Here is a 22,537-nt window from a genome sequence, read left to right as displayed (position 1 = left end):
TAACTTTGTAACACATAAAGGGAAAGTCCAGGGCCATATCTTTACCGTTATTTGCTGAATTATGTGAAAATGACCCATATATATATATATATATATATATATATATATATATATACACAAACTAATTGTTTTTTGCAGCTATATATATATATATATATATATATATATATATATATATATATATATATATATATATATATAAATAAATAAATATATAGCTGCAAAAAACAAATTAGTTGAGGGCGTAATTGCATTTAAAAAAAGTCAAGTAGCTTTCAATCATGTGTTTCATTATTGAAAAAGTTGGACAATACATTTAGCTCAAGCTTTGTGTTTATTTGGGTTATCGCTGTCTAATGTAAAGTTTTTAATGGTTCCCATAAATTGAAGTGGGGAAGATATGCATTAACGAAAATGAATTTGAGAGGGAGTAAATACTATTTTACTGCACTGTAAATGAGATGCCGACAGTTTTTCCTGTTAGCAGAGCTCAAACTGCTGACCAGCATTCTAAACCTCCTGAGGTTTAATGCAGCACCTGCAGCTGGAAACATACATTTTCACTATCAAAGAATGTTTTTCTCTTCTACATTTCAAATATGTTCAATAAGTTGATGGTTAACAGATTTGTTTTTTACCCCCATCTGTTTATTAATAATCCCTGCAGCCTATTATTATATCACAGTACCTCCTGAAACGACTGAATATTTTTGCGGTAATCTGCTTGGATGCCTTGTGGATGCCATCTGTCACTGTTTGTGAACATTTGTACTCCCTCCCAGTGGTGGGAGTCAGCTGTGTGCATTATCATAATGCACCATCACTAACAGAGAGCCATGATTTTGTGAGTCTAAATGCAGAATCTGATTATCCTCCGGACTCCCGAGCGGGAGGGAAGGGGGGCTGTGAAGGAAGGAGGGGTCAAGAAACTCAACGTGCTGAGCCAATGGCTTTTTCCACAAAGCACCCGGCCGCCATCAGGACGGGACAGGCCGCTCAGAGGAAGGACACCTTGTCAGACTCGGAGGCAGTCTCCCAGCAGGTGTTCATGGGATGCACTATCTACGCAGCCAGCCCTAAGGCCCTGCCTGCGGACGAGGCAGCGGGACAGGACGCTTACTACCAGCCCCCGCACTCCCGCCACCTTCATGGTAGTTGCAGTCAGAGGATAGCATCCAGGTAAGACACACACAAAAAACAATACATATTTGGTGGCTGCAGGTAGGCTGACAATCACGTAATGTTTTTTGAACAGTGTGCCATGGGGATTTTTAATACCTATTAGAAAATACTATTATAACTCCACATTTATCAGAGATATATAAAATACTGGAGAACTAGTGTATTTCTTTGGAAAACAATATGGGTATTTTGTTCCAATTTAATGTCCTCGCCCCTGTTGAGCCGCTGTACCAACTATGATGTTATACCAACACCTGTTTAGTCTTAATACAATGGCAAAGCTGTAAAATAAAAATAAAATGTAGCACTCAAATTGTGCTGATGCGTTTTCCGGGCCGCTTTCAAAAATATCAAATGTGCAAAAAAAGTAAAAAGGGTTTTAAAATGAATATTTAACTCATTTGCTGTCGTTGAAGTTTGATTGGATTGGATTATATAACTTTATGAAAAACGATTGAAATACAGTGGTGGTGACTCTACCAAAATTAATTTATTACAGAAGTCGTTTCATAACTTGCATTTTTCGTGAACACATTTTAGATCTAATCTATAATACTGCCCCTAAACTCTTTTAAAATATATAAATAAACCAATTTTGAATTAAAATATGTATGCAAACGTGTATAAATATACAAATGAGAGACAAAATTATCAGAACATTATTTATTTAAGCCATTAAAACAAATGAGAAACGCACATTTTCCAATGGGGTGGAATTGTGACAGGCAGCTGAGTAAACATACGTACACATGCACGTAAACACACAAAACCTTCAAATTGTGTTATCCACACTGAAAAAATCTCAAGAAATAATGTGATTTCGGACCACCTCTAGCCTCCACCTGTATTTTTGTTTTGGAGGATGTTTGATTTCATTTGATGTTTCGTTACTTGGATTTATTTTGTATCTTTATCCCAATGAGGCTTTTTGTGATAGGAATATTTTGTATGTAGAAGCATTTGTAAGTAGAGGTTCCAGTGGACAAGGTTCTTCCCACGTTGATTTCAAACATCCTACATCAACATTTGATATTATTTTGGGTTGGCAATTTTTTTAATTCTCAACAATTACTAAGTTGCTCTTCTCGTAAAATTTGAGCTACATGCTCAGTTCAGTTATCGTTACTGCACACAAAATATAATAGAAATTAAGACTGGCCATTTTTCCCCCTGAAACAAGTAAAGGCAAGGGACCATTCCAGGTCACGTCCACCTGTGTGGAGTTTGCATGTTCTCCCCGGGCCTGCGTGGGTTTCCACCGGGTACTCCGGGTTCCTCCCACATTCCAAAAACATGCATTGTAGGCTGATTGGACAATCTAAATTGCCTCTAGGTATGGGTTTGAGTGTGCACGGTTGTCCGTCTCCTTGTACCCTGCAATTGGCTGGCCTCTGGCCTGGAGTCAGCTGGGATAGGTTCCAGCACCCCACGCGACCCTAATGAGGATAAAGCAGTTCAGAAAATGAGATAAGATTAAAAATAATTGCTGAAAACATGCAATGACTGAAAAAAAATCAAGCTGAAATTGTCAAAAAAAACATGGATTTCAAACCATGCTCATTCCAAAACTGCAGTTTTTTCCCCAAGTTTCAAACAACTGTGAGACCTTTACTCAATAAAAAAAAAAGTATGTGTTATTGTATGACATACTTTTATAGTAGCTTTTTGGTGCAGTTAAATAATGGGGTCAGGATTTTTTGGGGAATATCTGAAAAACAGGACTTTTGATATTTTCATAACAAGATCTCCTATGTAGTTTATCGGTGGGTGGTGTTATTCATGTGCTTGTGTTGGTTCTTTGCAGCAGCCAGTGTGTGTTTACACCACGTGAGAGCTTGCACCATGAACCAACTGGGTTATTCTCGGTTGTGCGTGGCGTGGAAATAGAAATCGGCGTGTGTAATCTCCTCGCAAAGAGCGCACTGGCCAAGTCGAGGCGGGTTTTAGCACACCTCCTTCTCGCCACGACCGGATGGACGCACTTGAGAGGAGCTCGAAAGCGCAGTGTGAGCGCACGACCTGCTAGCGTTAGCTTGGCGGATTTGAGTGACAACCGTGAAGGTGGTCGCGCTCGTTTTTAGTTAAAGACCACGGAATGGCTCCACGGACAAATGCGGCCCACGCCTGAGTATCTTTTGGGAGTCGACGAACTTAGGACGCAACATTAAAAGACGTTGCATCGACATTTTGAGCTACAGGTAGGAGACGCTGAGAGTTGGTAAATAGTTACAACAGATAAAGAACGGTTTCCGGTTGCTGCCAAAATAAAAGCGCGAGGAGGCTTGAATTGTCCCCGCGTGAATTGTTTGTTAGCATATTTGGCATTAACAAATGTCCTAAAGTCAGTCACTGTTGTTTGGTGCAAGCATGAATTTAGTAATATGATGTTTATTTCTATGTAAGACCATTGCAACATATTATTTTGAAAACGAAATGGCCTTTCTTTTCTCCCGCTGGCAAACTTGACGTTCTTTGCCAAGGGAACGTACCGCTAAATGATGAGAACAAGTGGTGTTTGTTTGTATATTACACAATTTAAATTTGCGTGTGCGATCACGTTAAACGAAATAGAATTTATATCCATTAAGTAAATATGCGGCAGCAAATCGTCCCATCCGTGAGAAAATTTGTACAGAACAGATTTAGCCATGTAATGCTTTTATTAATCCAGAAATGACCGTTTTCGTGTGTATAAACTCAATTACAATAACATGTTAACATAAACACTCACCTGAGAAATGAAGAATAATAGATGTAATCAAAGAAGTGACAACATATTTTAATCATTTTCACGGCAATTCAGTAACTGTTTTTAGTTTATAAAAAAAATCAAATAAAGAGGATTTTGGGTCATGAAGGCCACACTGACCAAAATTGTGAGATCTTAATTATAATTATATATTAATACAAATGTAGTGAATAAAAGCAGAAATTAATTATTAGGCTAAGGCCCCCAGTTAATGTCTAGATTTTTTTATCTCGCTGTTTTATAAATTTTCATTTAAAATGGGACACCTGGCTGTGAATTTGCTCAAGTCTCAGTGCCATCTGTCCATTTCGTTTTGACGAGCAGGGATCATTCACTGCCAACCACTCCCGATCAAAATTGATTAGACATCTAGTTTGCCTTGTACCGTCAATGGCTACCAGTGAGTTAACTTAGTGGCAGATAAAGGGTGAATGATTTAGTAATAATAAAAAATGTTGACTTCAACAAATAGCGCAATCAATCAGGAGAAATCAACCCACTGAAATATAACTGCAGACAAACCCGCCTCAAGGTTTTTGGACAAATAAGTCAGCAGACGTCCACAGGCCCAACGCAAACAATTCCCACCGCTTTCACTGACTTTGCTCGGTTCAAAAATAAAATCCTGCACGTTCGAAATGCTGACTGTTAATGTTTACTGAATGTTCCCAGTGTTTATTTGGCCAGACGGCCAGCTCCGTATTCCTGTCCGCGGTGAACACAGACTAACTTGTGCACGGAGCCACTATTCAAAAGTGTTTTGGTGACATTATGAAAGAACTCAACACAAAGGTAGGGAGATTTTTCTTGTCAAATATAGCCAGGGCCAACAGTTTTAATGAGATTACAGTTAACTGGATTGAAGGATGTCTTGTGACAGCACAAAGTGTTTGTCTACTTGGACAATGGCAAGAGGTGGAAACCTTTCACTGAACATTAGTGTCAAATGTGTTTGATCACGCAGAATGGCATTTGGAACTCAACAGGCCATTTGCCACAATTATGTTGTCATTACAATGAAGCAATGTAAAATGAAGCAATGACACGTTTCTCCTACTTCTTAACTCACTCACTGCCAATTGTTGGCGATAGACGTCCAAACCGGGGGCTGGCAGGGGTTTGTATCTTGGCACTGGCCTTCCTCCTGTGCTTGTGAGGTTTTTTTCTGGCCTTCCTCCATAAACCAGAGATTCATTCGAGACTGAATCATCCATCTGTGCCAATGTGAATGGTGGTTTGTTTTTGAGGCCTGTGATTGACACAATCTGACCATTTTGCTTAAAAATGACCTGACAGTTGAATGCTGCATTTAGATTGGTCTTTTACCTGCTTGCATACATAAATATTGCTGGGGAAAACAAGCGAACTTTTGCCCTCGCTGGTTTAAATGCCTGGCAGTATGTTTAGTTTCCACACTCCTCAACTGACTTGCTGGTTCTGTTGTTCATCTGTCCACAAAACCATTGGTCAAAGAGATGTTTGATAGTAGAATTGGCAAACAAACAAATGTTTGGGTACTTTCTGTCAGTAATAGTCTAATCCAGGGGTGCCCATTACGTCGATCGCGATCTATCGGTAGATCGCCAAAGAACTATTGGTAGATCGCCAAGGAACTATTGGTATATTACCAAGGAACTATTGGTAGATCGCATGACAATAATGTTTTGATCCCTCCCCTCTGTTGGTTTTCTTGGCTAGGCTCTTATGAATTTGGCATGTCCACAGTGAACTTTAGCATGAATCAAGAGTGGATTTTTACCCCCAATCCCTCCCGCTTCCATGTTGATCGAGTCTAATGCGCTTTGTCAGCGGCCTGTAAAAAAAAAAAGGTAGATCTTTGGAAAGGTTAACTCCTCGAAAGGTAGATCTTGGAGGAAAAAAGTTTGAACACCCCTGGTCTAATCCTATCAAGGGGTTGAAAGTGACATAAAGGTCAAGGAAAACCATGCCCAGAATATAACATTTTGCCGGCTCAATTGAGGCGTTACAAACTGTCATGACGTCATGCCTTATGATTGAACTCAATCAAAGCTGCGTCCACTCGCGTTATTTTATTAATTGGATAAACTCTCCAGTCACGTGTCACAGTCGTTGACGTGACTTCCTCGTATTTTCTAAACTGTGTGGACAATTTCTCTTTCATTTCACTGGGTTGTTACGCTAAGCCACTTCCTGTTGAGGATGTTGAGAACAAACACAGTCCCCTTTTGAGTATTGTTTTCAAATCAGTCTGATCAACTTAAGTACTTGCTTGAAATGTCTACAAACACTTCTCTTATCTAATAACAAAAGGCTCTTTAGCCCAACCTGCCGCCTTTTATGAACCCTTTGTGATAGCAGATAAGCAGTGAGCTGGATGCTTCAGATCCAGGAAGCCAAGTTGTTTGAACAAGCCAGCGGCTGACGTGAAGCTTCTGGCCAATTAGAGATAATCCATAGGAAAGGGGATGCAAGAGCCTCTTTCCCTCAGCACCTGTAATTATTTGGGGCCGGTGCTAACAACCTCTGTTCTCCCACGGGGACATTAGTACAAAAAGGCCGCATGTGGGGCAGTGTTTACACACAGCTGCAGGTTCATTTCACTTGCGTTCTATGAAAAGACAAACTATTTTAACTAGGGGTGAGAATCTCTTGGTACCTCTCGATACGATACGATTTGCTATACAACAATTATCATCATTGTCATAAAATCAACCAACCAAAGCTATGTCTCAATGGAAAAATAAACTCCTATGTTCATTCTTTGCAAACAGTTGGTCAAAAAATAGTTTAGCCTTCCTCACAGACTATAAGTATGTCAGTAAAACCTGTCTTTAAATAAATAGAAGAATACTATTCTATTGCAAGTTTTTGTAAACAAACGCATGTACCGTATTTTCACGACTATATGGTGCATCGCATTTAAAGCTGCAGTGTCAGTAATCAGTGCTATTTCTGTATTTGACACACACAAAAGACGCATCGCATTTTAAGGCGCACCAACTAGATGGTGCTGCGCTAAAGGGAATGTCAACAAAAGTCAGATCGTTCAGCCAAACTTTATTAATAGATTACAAATCAGCTTTCTGACAACTCCATTCACTCCCAGCATGAATAAACAACAGTTTTTAATATTTTCGTGACACAGCAATAGCATAATAACTCATGTTGAACAGGTGGACATTTCACCAAAGTCGTCATTAATCGAGTCAGTAATTTCTGCCTTCCTGAAAGCTCAGACCACAGTTTAAACTTCCACTGGGAATGACGACGGACATAGAATTAATGTGCTCGATCAACCGAAATGCAATGCCGTTCGCAGTCTAGCTTTGAATGCTATGTTGACGCCAACATCTAGCGGCAGGATTTGTTTTGTAAATCCAGCCGGAATGACGGCGAGCACCAAATTAGTGTGCTCGCCATCATACTGGGGGTATTGACAAAAGAACTATATATCCCAGCAGTAACTGCGCAGTACTTTTTCTATGGGGAAAATAGTAGAGACAGGATTAAATGATCCCCACGTTATGAATTGTCCCACAAAGAAGTTTGGTAGCTCCAACAAGGTTAAGAACCACTGGCCTAGACATATGTTTTCACATATTCATTAGAAAACAGCAGAAAATGCAGCTCCTTCAGTGTTGCTTTAGATCAAAAACATATCAAGTCGCTGCTCAAGTGTCTATCGATCCTCAGACCTAAATTTTTGTGTTAGGTCTGATTAATTATTTGCAGAATTATTGTTGCCTGCTATTATTGTCTGTAGATTACAAGTTAGCCAGTAGAGGGTATGTTATGCCTGCTCTTTGCGACAGCCTTCAACCTGCTGTGTGCTGTAGCACACTCCTGCTTGTTTATTTTGCTGAGTAGAGGATTTGATTATGGCATACAGTAATAAGCTTCAGCATTGCATCACAGATGAGTTGATTCTAAAGACAAAGTTCACATGTTTGCCCCAGAAACCTTTAGTTCGGGGCTGCGAAAAGTGTACCTGCTGACAGAAAACAAATAAGACTTGACAAGATAGAGTGGAAGGCAACTGTGTACTCATTTGTGTGTTTGTGTGTCAAGGGCCAGGAGTATGTCTGAGCAGCAGGAGCACGCCGAAGAAACAGGCCTGCTCCCCGCACAGGATGTGGACACCTCCAAAGAAGAAGACGCGCACGGGCACCTCAGGCAACTACTGCACGCACGCACTCACACGGCAGACACATTTCTCAACACACCATCTGCATCCGGTGTGCAAGAGATTTCTTTTCATGGTGTTGATTTGTAAGCCGACTTGATGTCCAACAATGCTAACACACATTCCATCATTAGCCAACACACCTGTTGTGCGTTTTTATGAAGTTGATGTGTTTTTGAGCTGATAAACCTGAACAGCCTTAACATAAATACACCTTCCAACCTTTTACACAAGATAATAATGTATATTTTAATGGACATTATCCGAGATGTATTGTGTATGTTTTGGTTTCTGATATTTTTATCATTTTAAACTCAGTGGTGTATGAATTGGTAGAATTAAGTCAGTAAGAGCAGCTATCCTTCAGCAACGGCCAACATTAACTTTTAAAACAATTAAAAGTAAATGACGGTCCTGAACAAGTCAAAACTGAGAGTAACTTCATAAGAAACTCATCATCATAAAAAATAAAGTAGTTAATATATTTAACACATACAGTATGTATGTGCATATGTATAGTATATATATATATATATATATATATATATATATATATATATATTACGCTTAGAAAAGGAGTTTTACTGGTTTCCTCATTTTCAGAGACATTTTCTTGACCAGATATTCTTTAATTGAAGTGAAGTTGCACAATTCCCCAAATTAGCCCGACTTAATGAATAAATGAATGAAAGAATAAATAAAAAGGAGAAGTACTCGTCATTCCGATGACCCTAGCCTATCTTTGACACGGCAACTCAAATTTAATTAAAACCAAAAGAAAATTCATTTAGGTACTTGGTAGACAAGACGTACACATGCTTTGAAATGAAAATATTAAACACTTGAATAAGATTATACGTTCTAAATGGAGGTCAGTGCCTGTTATAGTGTTTAGGCAGCAGAAAATGTCTTGAATGCCTTAACTCAATGCCATGGCAGCAAACAAATATCTTTGAAATGTTTGCTTAAACAATTTAAATACTGTACATACTGCTTTCCCAGTAAAATAGTGAAAGCAATTGATTGTGTTTCTATGTTGACTGACACAATGTGGCTGTTATATAAGAGGGATTGCTGGCAGGGATCATTTAATCCTGTCCAATCATCTTGAGAATTAAGTAAAATTGCGTGTTAGAATCAAGTGAAAGGAAGAAACCTGAATGCCTCCTGTTTAGCTGACACTCAATATGTTTTATCTGCACCAAGGAACCTCCTCTGGCTTTATAGAGATTGGTAACAGACTTCTAAAATCCACTGATTGTAAACAACTTAATCTTACCCTGTATGATGATGCTTCAGTCTGTGTAGCTGTCATAGCAACATTTTGATCCAAAGGCAAGAATAGGATGCTTGTCGGGGGATGCATTTGGATTTATAGAGGGCCCAGAACATAGTGCCGAGACACACATAAAAAAACGACAAAACAGAGCAATATAGTCACTGAGCAGAGTGAATTGAAAATGAGACCCAGTCTAACAAGAATGCGTGTGCTATTGCTGGCTAAAGGCTGCTCTCAACTGGAAAACTTGTGTAGTCCAGTCATAATCCACAAGCAACAATAATTCTTCACTTTTGTCTACTGGCATATTCTTAACCTACTAAAGCCTGCACTCTGCTAGCTAACTCCTCGCTATAATGCTGCAATTATTTACTTTAGCCTTGATTTTTTTTTTTTTAAATGGGTGTTAAGGATCGATAATACTGGCCCATGCTTCAGAGGTACTAAGTTTCAAGACAATCAGTTGACGAATGATGGAGGAGTCGGACTTCAAAGTTAATCTTCGAGAACCACAATAATACTCTAGCACAGGTGCATGTGATAATGGGAATTGGTGATGTCTGGTATAAAGATTGTCGGAATTGTTTTTTAGGTTTTGTCACATACCACTAGTGGGAGCCTGTGTACCCTTAATGAAATCCATACCACAGTTATCATGTGTGACATATTTGATGCGAGTCTTTATTAGGTTCTTAGACTGCCCTCAACAACTTCCATCTGACTATTAGTAGATGCATGTGCGCGCCCCTTAACAACTCCTTGATAAGGTAGATTTTCCGCTCATAGAGAAGGCGGTTGTAGCACCTATGATTAAATACCAGCCTCCCAGCTCTCCAGCTATGCAACGGCACTGATTTACCCATTTGAAAGCAGAAGTAAAATGTCCCTTCTAGTCTTCCACATCACGTCTTATTTATTCAAATCACGAGTCTTTCCACTTTTGTCTCGAAGCTCGCGGCTCTCGTTTGACTTCTGCAACTCAATTACATCGTGGGAGTCCACAGCTACACCTGCCGCCAGTGGGAAGTGTTCTCTTTCTAAATTAGGATTCAATTTTGGATCCTTCGAGTTGGTAATTAGTGTCTGTGTCCTACCTCGAAGCCTCAGCCACTGACTGAGCTTCTTCATGAATGTCTTTCAAGAATATAATTTCGTTTACTTTCAAACATTCCAGTTTCGCTGATATCCTTTTCTCTACGGACTTCTGAACCCTCTCTCCAGATCCTTACGTTTTAAAATTTTGACCTAAACGAGTCAGTGCATCTTACACTTAGAGCACGTTGACTTCAGTCCAAAATTAAATCAACAGGAGCAGAGTGTTCTTCATGTGTTTTCCAGTTGCTACTCCCAGCGATCCAACAAAATATGCTTTACAATGAGATTTCAAACCTGATCATAGCACAGTTTTCAGTGCTTTTAGCACCAGTGCTATTATTGATGAAGTCTTTTTTTCATGACGCAGAGAGGCATGCGCTTGCTCAGTCCCTGCAGAGTGGCTGCCTGTATTTTTAATAATGACTCGCTCATCCCCACCTTGGAGCAAACGGCTACTGTGAAGACTATTTATAGGGTGTGCGCAGCAGGCAGGCTGAAAAGCTTTCATCACAAAGTGAACATAACGGTTTCTAAACAAGAGCGCCACTGAAAGCCAAGAGATTAGTTGTGCAATAGTCCCAATTTATGGTTTGTTGATTGATTGAGTTTGTCATTATACTTCGATTGCATTGGGTCAATGTCAGAAACTGACCTAATCCAGTAGATTATATTAAATCAGTCTAATTACAGCAACTATATTTTTTATGGAAAAGTTCCTAACAATAATACTAAAACATACATTCATTCATTCATTTTCTGAGGCGCTTATCCCTGCCAACAATGGGCAGTCGGCGCTATATGTGTATCCTGAATTGGTAGCCAGCCAATTGCAATAATTATAAATCAATCATATTAAAAACTTCATTTGGCGCGGCCGTAAACAGCTTCAAGCATTGTTGAATGACAAATGATTTGCCAAATTGAGTTCAGTGGCACCATACTGCACTCATCTCTTATATTTTAGCCCACAATTCAAACTAAAATAATCTGTCAAAAGATGGTTCCTATTTCCAGAAACTCATGAGTTGGGTCATCCTGATCTCAAGGCACCATTGTATCACATTTACAACCCCAGGTTGTCACGTCGAACGGAAGAGGTTATTTTGTAATGAAGCGTATAACGTAATAACAATGCAGAGTTCCACAGGAAATGCTTTTACACTGTGCACTGCATATGGTCTTATTGGTGTCAAATTTGTCAGGCAGAGAAAAAAGCACCCCAAACACTTTTTTTCAGCCTAAAAAATTAACCAAACATTATCCTATCCTGTCTTGTCTAGTCTCCCAAAAATAAAAGGAATATTTAAAGACTTCAATGTCCCCTTTATTTATTTATTTTACCAATATATTTACTAAACAAAGGCTTATACACTTTGTTTGATCACATGTCAAATTTGGCCTTAAAATGGGGCATAATGTCGAACACATCCGGCCCAGCATGCAGCGTTGTCACAGCTGTTCTATCCTGTTCTCAACAACAGACTTTTTAGTTGTAGAGGCCCCGCATCTGGCATGCTATTCTTTGAATTGACATCTTTGTGTCAGAGATTATTTTCCTCCATACAGAAAGTAGCTAAGTCAGAGCTGTATAATAGTCCTGTATAATATATTTCTTCTGTTGTTCAGTACAACCTTGCGTGTCTAAGAAAAAAAAAAAAGACTTTTCCCGATGCGTTTATTTGATAGAATAACTATGAAATCGTAGATAAGGACCCAGATTTGATTGCCAAAGTCATTTTTTGCCATCTGTAAAATTATATCAGTGCTGTCATTTTCATTTTTTGACATGGTTACCATTGCATAGCACCTTTAAAAGGATTTCACAAGAGCTGTTTATTCCACATTTCATCTGCTAGTTGATGTTGAGTTTAACACCATGCCAAGAGGGACTCTATGATATGCATGTGTGTTCATTTTTTCTGACATTAAACACAACAACAACCCAGTGGATAATCTCCGGGACATTGCCAGTATTTGTGTGCAAACATGTTAATATTCCTCTTTGATTACACTGGATGTGACAGAGTACACCTGTATCCTGCAGTGATCTGCATACACACTGATCATTATATGTTGTGCTGAGGCAGCCGGCGGCGATTGTCAGACGGTGCACACTCTCTCGTACACAAACACAAGCTTCCCACCATTTGTCAGGCTGCCAACAACACCTTGCCTTACCAGTATAGATAACAATCTAATATCCTACTAATAACCACACTCGTCAACAGTTTCCCTTTTTCACAATAATGTAGCTTCGCTTCCTTCAAATAATGATAAGTAGCATCTGTTTTTTTCCCTCGAATCACGTCTTTTTCATTTTTTTGTGCCACCAGGTTTCATCTGATTGAAGAGCTGTCTTATGAGGATGTCAAAAAATGCTACCGTGGCTCGGTGAGTCTCATTTCTGAGGTTTTTGTAAACATTTTCTTGCAAAGTCCCCATATAAAACGACAATTAAAGTGATGACTCAGGAACAGAGCCGTAGGGCACAATGGGATATCATGATGTTAGGAGTCTGGTGGAAAATCCAGCATACTTGCATTTAATTGAGTAAAATAACACTGCCGTGGGAAAATCTCTTGCCTACAAAATGAGCATTTCCAGGAACATTCCATTAAATTTTGAGCGTTTTTCATTTAAATGTATTGAACAAGATTCTTGCTGCTGATATGCATGAAGCATTGCAGTCTTCTTTAATGGCCTTTTACTTTTATAATACAGCCCCATTGAGAAATATAAAGCATGCCATGTACGAATCATCTTTTTGAGCGGCTACCCCATCCTTCCATTTTCTCGAGTACTTGTCTTGTTAGTGAGCAGACTAACTTTGTCACAAGTCAACGTAACCAATTCTATATTAAAGGAACCCTTGGCACTGTCATGATGAATGTGGATTAAGATCTCTCAGATAAACCTTTCAATATTCTTGCAACTGGTTGTTTAGCTGCCCCTAATGCCCTTCTCCTGGTCAGAATTAAACCACGCATCGACTGATGTATGACGGGAATGATGTTTTTATTTCCTCCAAGCATCAAACAACGACAACACCATGAAAAACTGAAATGACAAATATTACAGCACAAAATTGTTATTTACAACAAAATAATTATAACAAAGGAATCTCTTATAAACAGATAGACAGCAACTACAATTTGTGCACTTTCTGACTTGAATTAGGAGCTTCTAAGCCTTAACCAAATTGTCGCACGCGTCCTCTTTCAATTGTTACAAGTCTGAACAAAGCAGGTCCTTCCCAGCAGCCCTCCTTGTTGGTCCGTGACCGTACGTTTCGTCGAAAGACGTTTGGTCGACCGGACGTTTGGTCGACCGGACGTTTGGTCGACCGGACGTTTGGTCGACCGGACGTTTGGTCGACCGGACCTTTGGTCGAACGGACGTTTGGTCGAACGGACGTTTGGTCGAACGGACGTTTGGTCGAACGGACGTTTGGTCGAACGGACGTTTGGTCGAACGGACGTCTGGTCGACCGGGCGTCCGGTCGAACGGGCGTCCGGTCGAACGGGCGTTTGGTCGAACGGACGTTTGGTCGATTATGACAGAAAGTTTACTGTTGATATTTTGATATTAGATATTTAGATATTAAACTCTCTCTCTCATGATTATAATTTTGAGAGCTGGCTTCAACAGTAACAACCCGGCGACCAAACGTCCGTTCTACCAAACGTCCGTTCTGCCAAACGTCTGTTCTACCAAACGTCCGTTCTACCAAACGTCCGGTCTACCAAACGTCTGAGTACCCTGTTGGTCACATGACCACGCTTTCATGTCCTGACATCATTTCTAAGCTCAAAATTGTACTATGCTGTTTACATTATGAAATAAATAGAAAGAAAAGAAACAAAAGTATCAATGGAAAACCTAAATTGGCACATCCCCTCAGGGACAGCAACATTGAGCAGACTAACTTTGTCAATGCCATTTGGTACCGTCATGATGAATGTGGATTAAGATCTCTCACATAAAGCTTTCAATATTCTTGCATCTGGCTGTTTGAGATGATGTAAGTGTCTCAGGCACAAATAACAGGGTCACAAAACCAAAGTCAGTAACTGAAGACCGACCCCTCTCAGCTGCCCGTTATCATAACGACCTTAGCATTAGCCTCAGGAGAGGAACTGCCTTGGACTATTAATAGCTGGACAATAAGAGTGAGGCAGTCAAAGTGGAGAGATGGGTACAAGGGAGGTAGAGAGAAAGGAAAGAACAACAGCAGAACGATGGAAGTGAGTTCGAGGGAGGAGAGCGGGGAATGATTGGAATCGTTCGCGTACAAGGACACAGGAATCTTTAGACTTTGGAAGGAGGAAATACCGAAAAAGAAAGGGGTCACTTCACGTCAGGGCCGTGAGTTGTGTGCCATTTTGCGGCAGGGACTAATAATGAAGGGTGATGTCCGTGTCCAAGTGTGTGTATCTGTGTGGGAGGGTTTTGTTAGTGTAGTCGTGCGTGTTTGTGTAGCCAGTGTGTTTCTTTGCCATAGAAGAGGTTGTCACACTTACTGACACGCCACAGGGCAACAGTGTGTGTCTTGCAGCGACTTGCTTCAGGCCATGGATGAGTGTGTGTGTGTGTACGGTGCCAACGTGCTGAGCCTGGTGCAGAGCTCGCCGCCTCTGAGGGAGCGGGTGGTGTCGGCAGTGAGCCGGGTCGGCGCGGCCGGTGGATGGAGAGCGGGTTCCGGTGGCGTGCCAGCGGGCCGGTCTGCCAACGAGCTGCTCATGACTCTGCCCTGTCCCTCTGCACAGACTGTCAGCAAGTACAACTCGCAGTACCACAAACTGTTCCAGTGTGTGCCCAAGGATGAGCTCCTTATGAAAGGTACCAGCAGACAACATACTTGAATGCTAACTCTGTCTCTCCAAGCGGCATGTTGATGTGGAACATTATGTTGTTGCCTTATGTTCTTACTACAAGAACATTATCTCCGTCATCATGTTGTCTTTGTCATCATAATTTGAAATTGATCCGCATGTAATGCCGCAGGACTGTTTTTAATCTGTTTTGGATTTGGGTCCTTACCACAACACAGATTTCATTGAACTCAATGGAATTTGTTGAGGCGCTGCGCCGACATACGGTGACAAATCGATGAGCTATTTTCGGCGTAGCTCAAACTTGATTGGATTTGATTCAGCAAACAGTTGGTGACAAAGATAACATGTTCTTTTAGACATTTTACTCTTTTCGCAAATAGATAAACAGTAAAATAAACACTCATTGACAACTTCAGTATTATTCTATACATGGTTTATTCTCAAAACCACACAAAGGAAACTTTCAAATTCAAAGAGTCATCATTTTGGAAAGGCCATGGTCTTATAATTATACGACGATGTGTTTTTCAGAAGAATTTGTTGTTGTGTTCACTGTACGCTCTTCATTATTTGATGACGGCGTAATATAAAAAGATCCTTTGTGATTAAGTGAACGACTTCTGTAGTTCTCCAGTTTTTCTGAAGACCATTCCTTCAATTTATCGCTCATCTTCACAAGGGTCGCGGGGGGTGCTGGAGCTTATACCAGGGAGAGTATACAAATTCCTGGGATCGAACCACTCCCCCACCGGGCTGCTCCTAACATTTTTTGTGAACGACAATTATTCTTTTGCATAGCTCGCAATGTTTCTCGATCACTGCACAAAAATGTAGATATTTTAGCCATGTAACAAATCGTTAGAAAGAATCTAATGGTGAACAATATTTGTGTCTTGTTTCTCCAGTATACTCCTGTGCTCTTCTTAGAGATATTCTCCTGCAAGGCAGACTTTACATCTCTCGAAATTGGTTATGTTTCTATGCCAACCTCTTCGGCAAGGACATCAAGGTACTATCCGGCTGCTAACTCGTGTAAATTGATACACATGATCAAAAGCTGAAAGTATTTTGCCCGAAGGATTTGTAATAGTTTTACACATCCTTGCACAGTGGAATTCCACCTTAACCAGCTAGTATGTGCTTTGTCTTTGGTCCAATGCCTTGTTGGCTTTATTTCCTCATATCCTTGAAACTGAACCTTTAGACACAATAAGCTCCTTATTCAGGTGGCATTCCTTGCATTCTGACGTGTATAAGAAATGTCTTTAGTCCATTTTTCTCATTTCTCCCAGCTTCCAGGGTGGTTTAGGCAACTAAAACATGGAGTTGCAACAGGAAAAAACACATTTTTTCTTGTTTTCATTTTCTCTTCTCCACTTGTAGGTGGCCATCCCTGTCGTCTCTGTGCGGTTGGTGAAAAAGCACAAAACGGCGGGCCTGGTTCCCAACGGCTTGGCCATCACAACAGACACTGGCCAGAAGGTAAAAACTCCCATCTGAGTCGCAATGAATTTAAACGCTCGTGCTGATTAGTGCAGCGTGCCCGTGTTTTCCAGGGAAAGGTGTGACGGTCTATAGATAGCAGCAGCCCGGAAGCATGCTCAAGTAGAGACATTTTTTTCCGACTACAGCTTAACAGTCACAAACTACCATGATCTCATTGAGTTGTCATGGATCAGATTTGTATTTTCTCTATTCACTTCCTTTAAAATATCAAATTTCAAGAAAATCTAACAACACTTATAAAATTTAAATCAATGTTTTCTAAAGATGGGTCCTGTAGAAAATATGGTGGAAAATTCTTATCAGACAAAATGTGATCACACAGAAAATGTTCTTCATAGTCTTAACTCATCTCATTTTCTGAACCTCTTTATCGTCATTAGGGTTGCGAGGGGTGCTTGAGCCTATCCCAGCTGACTCTGGGCCAAAGGCGGGGGGCAGCCGATCGCAGGGCACAAGTGGACAACAACCATTCACGCTCGCACTCATACTAGGGGCAATTTAGAGTGTCCAATTGGCCTACCATGCATTTTTTTGGAATGTGGGAGGAAACCGGAGTACCCGGAGGAAACCCACGTAGGCCGGGGAGAACTGGCAAACTCCACACAGGTGGACGTGACCTGGATTTGAACCCAGGACTGCCATTCTTCAAAGTACTATATGTAAATAAAACATGTGAGCCCATTCACACTAAGCCGCAACATACTAATACATATGAGAAAGCCAAAGCTTCTTCTGCGTACTGGCTGCATTCGTGAGGATGAGGATTTGAGAAGGGATTGGGGTGGGGGGGTTCACTCTGGAACATGTAGAGCCAGCACAGACGAATAGTGTTTAGATGACCTGAGTGCACTGGTTACATTTCTCATCTCAGTTTGGAGTTTGTTCGCACAATGACAGATGGGATCTGGTCTTTGTCAATTCTCAAGTCAACCAGATAATAGTTATGCACCCTCTATAGATGAAGGAAGTGGACTATTCTTTGTCATTTTTCTTTAGACACAGAGCACCCCCCCTCCTCCACACCACAAAACAAATAAAACTTCAAAAACAAATTTTAAAACTATGTAATAAAGTGAATTAGGGAGAAGAAAAAACACATTCAATTAGGTATGGCTTGTATGTATCTTGCTCTTTATTTTTATTTAATAAATCTTTTATGTCCACACAGCCTTACTCTTTGGCTGGCCTATTGCCGTCAAAGTGTTTTTAGTCTTAATTTCTATTATTAACTCATTACCATTACCCATCCTCCTTGACCTGGGCTGGCAGTGAATGAGTTAAACAAATGGTACTTTTTGAATAGATCGGCCCTGAGAAGGTTCAGATTCACTTGCCAACAGTTCTTAGACAATTGTGCAGCACATGTCGGTTTGTTTCACTTGCTCATGACTAAATTCAAACTGTATTTTTGTTTTTTAGACAATGAAAATTTGGAGCGATAATTCTCAAATTCTGATCCTGCATACTTTAATTTGATTGCTTCTCAAAATACAAATGTGATTGAAAATGCAGCTTCCGCTTTGTGCCCCAGATTATAGTTTTAATCTCAGAAAGTGTTTGCAATCTATTTTTAAACAAATGAACCAATGCAGCGTATTGCCCTCATCTCATGACTGAACTCTCAAATAAATAGTTTGACGCAAGCAATTGACAAGTCAGTTTCCCCATCATACATATCTCCTTTTTAATTCATGTCATACAGTTATCTACATAAAAATTGCAAGTTAAAGGCTTTTCTGTATTTTGACCATTGCCACACTCTCAGATACACTTCTTATGCTACATTTTTGTCCTCCTCAGTATGTATTTGTGTCACTCCTATCAAGAGACAGTGTGTATGATGTTCTTCGTCGGATCTGCACACACCTACAGGTGCGTACACAAGACTCAGTGAAAAGGCACTGTATAAAGTGTAAACTGTGTGCACAATTATTAGGCAAGTGGCTAATTTTAACCCTCATTTCCAACTCCAAGCTATATGAACTTGAATACACATTGGATGTCATGCATATCAGATGATGTGCTTTTTTGTAACAGGGTTGGGTGTGGCCTCAAAAGATCTACACCCTATTACTAAGTGTGCATAGTTACTAGGCCGATTCTTATCATCAGGTAAGGTGAGAAAGGCTGAAACCTGACCACCTCTTATCAAAACACATGTTGAAATGTCAGGAATATCTGAAGACAGACTTGTCAAAGGTTTTGTGGACCGATGAGATGAGATTCTGAGTAAAGATGTGCTCGTGGGGGAGTAAATGTCTACTCAAAATCAACTCTCACACCTCGTGCTAATTATTAGAAGACACATTTTACGAGCAGTGGCACGGGAAAATGTCCACATCTTCTAAGAAGACATGCATTTATTATTGGCCAGTAAACCCCTAAGGATGAAAACGTAATGGCATTTCCTCCTTCTTCAGCCACTTTAAACTTTATATCTGAGAACTTTTGGGCCTTTCTTAAGCAGGATATTTACAGTGAAGGTAAACATTGCACTTTTCCATTAATGGTCCTTCAGAACCAAAAGACTACAACATTTCCAATATAATTTGTCATGAATTTTTACCTGATTTATGATATCATATAGCTTAAAATGCATTTGTCAAAAGTAATCTATTTGTTCATATGGTGTTAACGATGGAATGACCTCCCAATATGATTAAAAGCTCAAATTCCAATTTTGCATGACCCACGCCCCGTTTAATTTTTACATTTTTCAAAATTAATCTCGCATCAAACAGGGAAAATAAGTAAATTAGATGGGGGAAATCTATTTTGTTGTATTATAATTCTTGGCTGTATAGATTTTTCTCATCTTAAATTAGATTAGATAACTTTATTCATCCCATATTCGGGAAATTTCTCTGTCACAGTAGCAAGAGGGTGAGAATACAGACAGGAAAAGACATTTTTGACGTAAATAAATAAGTTAGGGTAGTAAATAAATGAATATATGAATAAATAAATATGCGTATTGAGACTCTTAATGTTTTGAATACACCAAGAGCACCTTAGTTGTGCAATAACATTGAATCCTCAAAAATACACCTTGCCTAATAGTTGTGTACGCAGTGAGAAAGTAGATCAGACGCTAAGAGATGATTTTCTTCTCTGTAGGTCAATGGGAAAAGCCTGAGTTTAAAACAGTACATGGAGGAGCCCACCTTGTCACTGGTAGGTAATGAGCAGTTTTAGAACACCTAACTTGGGGGTTGAGTTATCAAGTGGATAGCCGTTACCGTGGCAACCTCAGATCACGCTTTTCTAGTCTATTACATAGTAGAACCAGCCCAGAACACATCTCTTCTGGTATTCTCATCTCTCCCAGGATGAATTCCCGACTCCTGATGAATTCCCAGTGGTGGATGAATTCCCGTCAGTGTTAAAGTGGAGAAGGAAGCCCTCGGTGGTGTCCGTGTCCTCGTCCCTTCCCGACCTGCTGGGGAACTCCACCAGCAGTCTGAACAATGCAAACGCACCCTTCAAATCAGAGCAACCCCTGGAAGGTCTGATAATGCAATTAGAAAACTTGGATTAATGTTTACTGGATTTTTAAACAGATGCTACTTGGATTGTTTTTGCCTGATATCGGTCTGAGAGTACCGTGTATTGGCCGACAACGGGTTTGTTACGCAATATCAGATTAAGCTTTAAATGAAGACTGATGAAGCTTTGTATTGGAAAAACTAGAGCGACTGCAGATTAAATCCAGATAATCTCTATAAGTGTCCACTGTTAGAGAGTAATCACTTTTAGATGGGCGGGCTTTACCCAAATGAAAGTATGCATTTGCGTTATTGTTTTTTTTTTCCATGACTATTTTTCCTTGAAGCAAAATACAGTAATACCTTGAGATACGAGCTTAATGGGTTCCACACTCTTATGTCAATTTACTCGTATCTCAAATCAATTTTTCCCATTGAAAATAACTAAATACAAATTAGTCTGTTCCCACCCTCTGAAAAAACACCAAAAACAGGATATTACAATGGAAAAACATTTTTATATTTGTTCTACTTCACCAACTACTCACAAAGTAACAAATACCTATCTATTGGTTATAGGATCTTCAATACTAAAATTTGACATTTAGTACAGACAGACATTAGCGTCTTAACGCTGACGAGAAAGAGAGAGAAAGGACAGGAGAGAGACTTGACGCAACACGCTCGTAACATACCATAAACTTTATATTTAACTGACAATGGAAAATGAGATCATTCCTGACATCTCACGGCATGTGTCAGCAATTACGTAACTGTTTTAGGGGGAGCGGTCTTAGTTTCTGGTGGAATTTTGCTATTCCCTGTGATTCGCAAATATTTTGGCAGATATAATTTTTTGCTTACAGATGCCGTGGCTTCTGCAACTTGGTTAAATCTGAAGACGGTAAAATTGCCTAATACTTATATCGTGTTTGTGTGTTTGTTCCAGAGAGAGCCCTACAGACAGACAGAGGCCTTTTATCAGAGCCAGTGGCAGAGCTGGGCCAGATGGAATACCAGCTGCTCAAATTCTTTACCCTGCTGTAAGTGTGGAACACGTGTACCCACACACACACACACACACACACACACACACACACACATACACACACACACACACACACACACACACACGCACGCGCACACACGCACACACACAAACAATTTGCCAGAGTTTTCCACTCACAATGCTGACATTAACACTTACAAGTAGTCATGTGTGTCCTGTAATGTGGGATTAGCAGGTGTTTAAAAACCACACAAACCTGCCATGATTCCAGAATTAAATCACTCTAACCAAATTGGTTTAGTGATGCCCCCCAGTGTTCGCTATGGTAAATCACATCAAAAATTAACAGCTTACCAAAGTAGTAGTACTAAGAGGGGTGTAACAAGATCATTCTTGAAAACAGTATTAGTAAATAATGAAATCAGGACAAAATGCAACCCAAATTAGTTATATTTTGTCTCGGCAGGATCATTCTCCTCATCCTATCTTCTTGCTACCTGGCATTCCGTGTCTGCAGTTTGGAACAGCAGCTCTCCTTTCTCAGCAACCCACATTTGCCCCTCAGGGAGAGGTCAGTATAATCAACTAGTCATACCTCTACTTACGAATGCCTCTAGATATGACATTTTTATCTTACAAATTTTTATATGCAAATGAGTGACTCAAGATAAGAAAAAGATAGAAGTTACAAAATCCCCCCCAAAAGTAAATACAATTCCTCATCCGTTATATTATTTTGAAATTATTGTTGCGGATGCATTGATTCTAACTTTAGAACAGCGCTACCCTCTACTGGGCTCTCATTCTATCTCATATAATGACAATAAAAGCAATCAATTGAATTGGCTGTGTCACAACAACCACTATCCATGTTTCAAAATTATCTCTTACATACCTGTGCACCTCGGCTAAATGCTCCCCTTATTAATGATTGCGATTCCCCTTATTAAGGGATTAAAAACCGTACAAATGCAACGCAGCACATATTTTCTCACACACACAGAGCACAGGTAAAAATCTAAAATGTAGTACAAACTGGACGGCTTTCGGCGCTGGTAGAACGGGCTCTTTCCGCCATCTGGTGGATAAACACGGCTATTACGTCTCCCAGTATAACAGCCGCGGAGGGAACTATTTCAGCGGCGCAGGGCACATTTTTATCTGCTTTATTTATTTTAAGACAATTAATCATTTCCTTATACTTTTTCTCATTTTTGTCTTTCCTCAATCTT

At 40.0% G+C, this 22,537-nt stretch overlaps 1 protein-coding gene across 4 annotated transcripts in view; it reads left to right on the top strand.

Annotated features, from left to right (window-relative positions):
- Positions 1-819: 819 nt before the first annotated feature.
- The window catches only part of gramd2aa (GRAM domain containing 2Aa), a 22,923-nt gene continuing 1,205 nt past the window's right edge, over positions 820-22,537 (top strand). Inside the window, exons 1-11 of one of the 4 annotated variants that reach the window (XM_077588920.1) lie at positions 820-1,179; positions 7,982-8,086; positions 12,804-12,861; positions 15,012-15,309; positions 16,211-16,314; positions 16,689-16,787; positions 18,612-18,683; positions 19,929-19,985; positions 20,140-20,317; positions 21,246-21,339; positions 21,772-21,876. In XM_077588920.1, coding sequence (XP_077445046.1) covers positions 947-1,179; positions 7,982-8,086; positions 12,804-12,861; positions 15,012-15,309; positions 16,211-16,314; positions 16,689-16,787; positions 18,612-18,683; positions 19,929-19,985; positions 20,140-20,317; positions 21,246-21,339; positions 21,772-21,876 — 1,403 coding nt within the window. In that variant the 5' untranslated portion in view covers positions 820-946. Of the gene's footprint in view, positions 1,180-2,985; positions 3,381-4,357; positions 4,724-7,981; positions 8,087-12,803; positions 12,862-15,011; positions 15,310-16,210; positions 16,315-16,688; positions 16,788-18,611; positions 18,684-19,928; positions 19,986-20,139; positions 20,318-21,245; positions 21,340-21,771; positions 21,877-22,537 lie in introns of those variants that run through there. The other 3 variants (XM_077588925.1, XM_077588934.1, XM_077588942.1) reach the window with 3 other exon arrangements.

This window comes from Stigmatopora argus, chromosome 2 (assembly GCF_051989625.1).
Source record: "Stigmatopora argus isolate UIUO_Sarg chromosome 2, RoL_Sarg_1.0, whole genome shotgun sequence".
Classification (NCBI taxonomy): Eukaryota; Metazoa; Chordata; class Actinopteri; order Syngnathiformes; family Syngnathidae; genus Stigmatopora; species Stigmatopora argus.
This window is presented reverse-complemented; position numbering and strand designations above follow the sequence as displayed.